The sequence below is a fragment of the Gallinula chloropus genome, assembly GCF_964237585.1.
Source record: "Gallinula chloropus genome assembly, contig: HAP1_SCAFFOLD_802, whole genome shotgun sequence".
Taxonomy (NCBI): Eukaryota; Metazoa; Chordata; class Aves; order Gruiformes; family Rallidae; genus Gallinula; species Gallinula chloropus.
In genome coordinates this window covers 4,205-10,719 of record NW_028168499.1, presented here as the reverse complement: position 1 = coordinate 10,719, position 6,515 = coordinate 4,205, and the positions used below count along the sequence as shown (strand labels likewise).

The following is a 6,515-nucleotide window of genomic DNA, read 5'->3' as shown; positions in this document are numbered from 1 at the left end:
GGGTGGGGGAGGGGCTGGGGGGGATGGGGAGGGCAGGGGGAGGTATTGGGGGGCTGTAGGAGGGGGGGAAGGGGGGGTTCCCCCACTTTTATACCAGGTTTTTGGGTGATTTCAGGGATTATTTGGGGGAGGTGGGGGAGGGGCGGGTGGTGGAGGGGTGGGGGAGGGGCTGGGGGGGCTGGGGAGGGGGTAAGAAGGGGTGGGGAGGGGCTGGGGGGCTGGGAAGGGGGGGGTCCCCCACTTTTATACCAGGTTTTTGGGTGATTTGGGGGATTATCTGGGTGGGGTGGGGGAGGGGCGGGGGGCTGGCGGGGTGGGGGAGGGGCTGGGGGGGATGGGGAGGGGGTAGGAAGGGGGCTGGGGGCTGTAGGAGGTGGGGGAGGGGGGGTTCCCTGTGGGTCTCAGTGGGTCTCTATGGGTCTCTATGGGTCTGGGGGTCCCAGGGGGTCCCTATGGGTCTCTATGGGTTCCTATGGGCTTTATGGGGCTCTATGGGGCTCTATGGGTCCTGGGGGTCTCTATGGGTCTCTATGGGTCCCTGGGGCTCCCTATGGGTCCCTATGGGTCTCTATGGGTCTCTATGGGTCCCAGGGGGTCCCAGGGGGTCTTTATGGGTCTGGGGGTCTCTATGGGTCCCTATGGGTCTCTATGGGTCTGAGTGGGTCTCTATGGGGTCTCTATGGGTCTAAGTGGGTCTGGGGGTCTCTATGGGTCCCTGTAGGTCTCAGTGGGTCCCAGGGGGTCTGGGGGTCCCTGTGGGTCCCTATGGGTCCTGGGGGGTCTCTATGGGTCTCTATGGGTCCCTATGGGTCCCAGTGGATCCCTATGGGTCCCAGGGGGTCCCAGGGGGTCCTGGGGGGTCCCTATGGGTTCCAGGGGGTCCCTGTGGGTCCCTGTGGGTCTCTATGGTCTTTATGGGTCCCGGGGGGTCCCTGTGGGTCTGGGGGGGTCCCTGAGGGTCTGGGGGTCCCTATGGGTCCCTATGGGTCCCTATGGGTCTCTATGGGTCTCTATGGTCTCTATGGGTCCCTATGGGTCTCTGTGGGTCCCAGGGGGTCTCTATGGGTCCCTGTGGGTCTCTATGGGTCTCTGTGGGTCTCTATGGGTCCCTATGGGTCTGGGTATCCCTGGGGGTCCCAGGGGGTCTCTGTGGGTCCCGGGGGGTCTCTATGGGTCCCTGTGAGTCCCAGGGGGTCTCTATGGGTCCCTGTGGGTCTCTGTGGGTCTCTGTGGGTCTGGGGGGGTCCCTGTGGGTCCCAGGGGGTCCCTGTGGGTCTGGGGGGTTCCTATGGGTCCCAGGGGGTCCCTGTGGGTCCCGGGGGGTCCCTGAGGGTCTGGGGAGGTCCGTGTGTGTCTGGGGGTCCCGGTGTGGTGACGGGTGCCCCCCCCTGCCCCCAGCTGTGGGAGGACAAGGAGGGGAAGAAGCGGATGAACAAGAACAACGCGAAGGCGCTGAGCACCCTGCGGCAGCGGCTGCGCAAGCACAACCGCGACTACGAGGGGCTGATCGCCGCCTACAGACAGGTGGGGGAGGGGTGAGGGGTGGGGGAGGGGATGGGAGGGTGGGGGAGGGGCCTACAGACAGGTGGGGGAGGGGTAAGGGGTGGGGGAGGGGCTGGGGGGGTGGGGGAGGGGCTGATCGCTGCCTACAGACAGGTGGGGGAGGGGTGAGGGGTGGGGGAGGGGCAGGGGAGGGGCTGATCAGCGCCTACAGACAGGTGGGGGAGGGGTGAGGGTGGGGGAGGGGATGGGGGGGTGGGGGAGGGGCTGGGGAGGGGCTGATCGCGGCGTACCGGCAGGTGGGGGAGGGGCAGGGGGTGGGGGAGGGGCTGGGAGGGGCGGGGGAGGGGCTGGGGAGGGGCTGTGGGGGTGGGGGAGGGGCTGGGAGGGGCTGGGGAGGGGCTGATCGGGGCATACAGACAGGTGGGGGAGGGGCAGGGGGTGGGGGAGGGGCTGGGGGGCGGGGGAGGGGCACAACCGCGACTACGAGGGGCTGATCGCGGCGTACCGGCAGGTGGGGGAGGGGTTAGGGGGTGGGGGAGGGGCTGGGGAGGGGCACAACCACGACTACGAGGGGCTGATCGCGGCCTACAGACAGGTGGGGGAGGGGCAGGGGGTGGGGGAGGGGATGGGGGGGTGGGGGAGGGGCTGGGGAGGGGCTGCGGGGGTGGGGGAGGGGCTGGGGAGGGGCAGAACCGCGACTACGAGGGGCTGATCGCCGCCTACAGACAGGTGGGGGAGGGGCAGGGGGTGGGGGAGGGGGTGGGGGAGGGGCACAACCGCGACTACGAGGGGCTGATCGCGGCGTACCGGCAGGTGGGGGAGGGGTGAGGGGTGGGGGAGGGGATGGGGGGGTGGGGGAGGGGATGGGAGGGTGGGGGAGGGGCTGGGAGGGGCTGGGAGGGGGATGGGGTGGTGGGGGAGGGGCCTACAGACAGGTGGGGGAGGGGCAAACGGGGTGGGGGAGGGGCTGGGGGGGTGGGGGAGGGGCTGGGGAGGGGCTGATCAGCGCCTACAGACAGGTGGGGGAGGGGCTGGGGGTGGGGGAGGGGCTGGGGAGGGGCTGGGGGGGTGGGGGAGGGGCACAACCGCGACTACGAGGGGCTGATCGCCGGCTACAGACAGGTGGGGGAGGGGTGAGGGGGTGGGGGAGGGGCTGGGGGAGGGCCAGCTGTGGGTCGCTGTGGGGCAGGTTGTGGGTCCCTGTGGGTCGCTGTGGGTCTCTGTGGGTCGCCGTGGGGCAGGGTGTGGGTCGCTATGGGGCAGGGTGTGGGTCTCTATGGGGCAGGGTGTGGGTCGCTATGGGGCAGGGTGTGGGTCCCTGTGGGGCAGGGTGTGGGTCGCCGTGGGGCAGGATGTGGGTCTCTATGGGGCAGGGTGTGGGTCTCTGTGGGGCAGGGTGTGGGTCTCTGTGGGTCTCTGTGGGTCCCTGTGGGTCTCTGTGGGTCAGGCTGTGGGTCTCTATGGGGCAGGGTGTGGGTCTCTGTGGGGCAGGGTGTGGGTCTCTGTGGGTCTCTGTGGGTCGCTATGGGGCAGCCGTGGGGCAGCCGCTTGTTTCTGCCGCAGAACCCGGAACAGTCGGACGACGACGACGAGAAGAAGAGTCGGGACTCGGAGGGTGAGGGGGAGGGGCGGGGGGTGGGGGAGGGGCGGGGGGAGGGGAGGGGTATGGGGAGGGGCGGGGGTGGGGGAGGGGTGAGGTGGGGGAGGGGCGGGGGGGAGGGGGAGGGGCAGGGGGTGGGGGAGGGGTGAGGTGGGGCAGGGGCGGGGGGAGGGGCAGGGGGGTGGGGGAGGGGCAGGGGAGGGGGATGGGGGAGGGGCGAGGGGGGGAGGGGCAGGGGTGGGGGAGGGGCGGGGGGAGGGAGTGGGGGAGGGGCAGGGTGGGGGAGGGGTGGGGGAGGGGCGGGTGGGGGAGGGGGGGGCAGGGGGTGGGGGAGGGGCAGGGTGTGGGGAAGGGGCGGGGAGGGGTGGGGGGGTGGGGGAGGGGCAGGGTGGGGGAGGGGCAGGGGGGTGGGGAAGGGGCAGGGGGTGGGGGAGGGGTGAGGTGGGGGAGGGGCGGGGTGGGGGGAGGGGCAGAGGGTGGGGGAGGGGCAGGGTGGGGGAGGGGCGGGAGGGGAGGGGCAGGGTGGGGGAGGGATGGGGGGGAGGGTTATGGGGTGGGGGAGGGGCAGGGGGTGGGGGAGGGGTACAGGGTGGGGGAGGGGCAGGGGGTGGGGTGGGATCTGTGGGGCAGGAGATGGGGCAGGGAGGTGGGGGAGGGGCAGGATGTGGGGCAGGGGGGTGGGGTGGGCTGGGTTATGGGTCCCACCCCCACTTATGGGTCCCACCCCCCACTTATGGGTCCCGCCCCCACTTATGGGTCCCACCCCCCACTTATGGGTCCCTCCCCCACTTATGGGTCCCTCCCCCACTTATGGGTCCCAACCCCCCCAACCCCCCACTTATGGGTCCCGCCCCCACTTATGGGTCCCACCCCCACTTATGGGTCCCACCCCCCACTTATGGGTCCCACCCCCACTTATGGGTCCCGCCCCACTTATGGGTCCCACCCCCCACTTATGGGTCCCGCCCCACACTTATGGGTCCCGCCCCCCACGTGTGGGTCCCGCAGGCTCCAGCTCTTCGGCCTCGGAGCCGGATGACGATGACGTCGGCGTCGCCGCGTTCCTGCGCCGGAAAGAGGCTGCGGAGGGGAGGGGCAGGAAGAAGGGGGAGGTGAGGGGGGAGGGGCGGGGGGAGGGGGGTGGGGGAGGGGCAGGGGGTGGGGGTGGGGCTGGGTGGGGTGGGGGAGGGGAGGGGGAGGGGCAGTGAGGGAGGGGCAGGGGGAGGGGGTGGGGCTGGGTGGGGGAGGGGCCAGGGTGGGGGTGGGGAAGGGTGGGGGAGGGGTATGGGGTGGGGGAGGGGCGGGTGGATGGGGTGGGGGAGGGGATGGAGTGGGGGGGTGGGGGAGGGGCAGTATCCAGCTCATCGAGGTGGGGGAAGGGTGGAGGGTGGGGGTGGGGGAGGGGGCAGGGGGGTGGGGGAGGGGCAGCATCCAGCTTATCAGGGTGGGGGAGGGGCCAGGGTGGGGGGTGGAGCCAGGGTGGGGGAGGGGTATGGGATGGGGGAGGGGCGGGTGGATGGGGTGGGGGGAGGGGGCAGGGTGGGGGAGGGGATGGGTGGGATGGGGGAGGGGCAGCATCCAGCTCATCAAGGTGGGGGAGGGGCAGGGTGTTGGGGTAGGGGAGGGGCAGAGATTAGGGGGTGGGGGAGGGGCTGTGGGGGTGCCCCCCAGGAGGAGGAAGAGTGGGAGGAAGAGGAGGAAGAGGAGGAGGAGGAGGAGGAGGAGGAGGAAGGGTCTATGGGGCTGCCCCCCAAGTGTGGGGTGGGGTGGGGCTGTGGGGCTGCCCCCCAAATGTGGGGCTGCCCCCCAAGTGTGGGGCTGCCCCCCAAGTGCCCCCTGATCCCCAGGAGCAGGAGAAGGAAGGAGGAGGAGGGGGAAGAGAAGGAAGAGGAGGAGGAGGAGGAGGAGGAGGAGGAGGAGGAAGGCTCTATGGGGCTGCCCCCCAAGTGTGGGGCCGGGTAGGGTTGTGGGGCTGCCCCCCAAGTGTGGGGCTGCCCCCCAAGTGCCCCCTGACCCCCAGGAGGAGGAGGAGGGAGTAAGAGTAGGAACAGGAGGAGGAGGATCTGTGGGGCTGCCCCCCAAGTGTGGGGCCAGGTGGGGCTGTGGGGCTGCCCCCCAAGTGTGGGGCTGCCCCCCAAGTGTGGGGCTGCCCCCCAAGTGCCCCCTGACCCCCAGGAGGAGGAGGAGGAGGAGGGAGGAAGAGGAGGAACAGGAGGAGGAGGATAAGGATCTATGGGGCTGCCCCCCAAGTGTGGGGCGGGGTGGGGTTGTGGGGCTGCCCCCCATGTGTGGGGCTGCCCCCCAAGTGTGGGGCTGCCCCCCAAGTGCCCCATTCCCTCAGGAACAGGATGAGGAAGGAAGAGGAGGAGGAGGAGGAGGGAGGAAAAGGAGGAACAGGAGGAGGAGGAGGAAGGATCTATGGGGCTGCCCCCCAAGTGTGGGGCTGGGTGGGGTTGTGGGGCTGTCCCCCAAGTGTGGGGCTGCCCCCCAAGTGCCTGTTGCCCCCCAAGAGCAGGATGAGGAAGGAGGAGGAGGGAGGAAGAGTGGGAGGAGGAGGAGGAGGAGGAGGAGGAGGAAGGCTCTATGGGGCTGCCCCCCAAGTGTGGGGCTGCCCCCCAAGTGTGGGGCTGCCCCCTAAGCGCCCGCTGCCCCCCAGGAGGAGTCGGAGGCGTCGGACTCGGGCTCGGAGGAGGACTGGGGCTCCTCGGGCTCCGAGTCGGACTCCGAGTCGGACGAGGACGACGGGAAGTTCACGTCGCTGGCGTCGCGATTCCTCAAGAAGTGAGTGGGGGGCGGGACCCACACGTGTGGGGCGGGACCCATAAGTGTGGGGCAGGACCCATGGGTGTAGGTGGGACCCATAAGTGGGGGGTGGGACCCATGGGTGGGACCCACAAGTGGGGGGTGGGACCCATAAGTGGGGGGTGGACCCATAAGTGGGGGTGGGACCCACAAGTGGGGGTCAGACCCATAAGTGGGGGGTGGGACCCATAAGTGGGGGTGGGACCCACAAGTGGGGGTCAGACCCATAAGTGTGGGGCAGGACCCATGGGTGTAGGTGGGACCCATAAGTGGGGGGTGGGACCCATGGGTGGGACCCATAAGTGTGGGCAGGACCCACAAGTGGGGGGTGGGACCCATAAGTGTGGGGCGGGACCCATAAGTGGGGGGCAGGACCCATAAGTGGGGGCGGGACCCATAAGTGGGGGTGGGACCCATAAGTGGGGGAGGGACCCATAAGTGGGGGGCGGGACCCATGGGTGGGGGGTGGGACCCATAAGTGGGGGTGGGACCCATGGGTGGGGGGTGGGACCCATAAGTGGGGGGTGGGACCCATGGGCGGGACCCATAAGTGGGGTGGGACCCATAAGTGGGGGTGGGACCCACAAGTGGGGGTGGGACCCATAAGTGG

The 6,515-nt window shown here is 70.3% G+C and overlaps 1 protein-coding gene across 1 annotated transcript; it reads left to right on the top strand.

Annotated features, from left to right (window-relative positions):
* Positions 1-1,398: 1,398 nt before the first annotated feature.
* On the top strand, positions 1,399-5,884 carry LOC311204414 (eukaryotic translation initiation factor 3 subunit C-like; the record flags this gene model as incomplete). The annotated part of the gene is made up of 4 exons (XM_084280843.1): positions 1,399-1,524; positions 3,067-3,118; positions 4,112-4,215; positions 5,763-5,884. Coding segments are annotated over 4 exons (404 nt in total), but the record flags the coding sequence as incomplete, so codon positions are not given.
* Between the last annotated feature and the right edge of the window lie 631 nt (positions 5,885-6,515).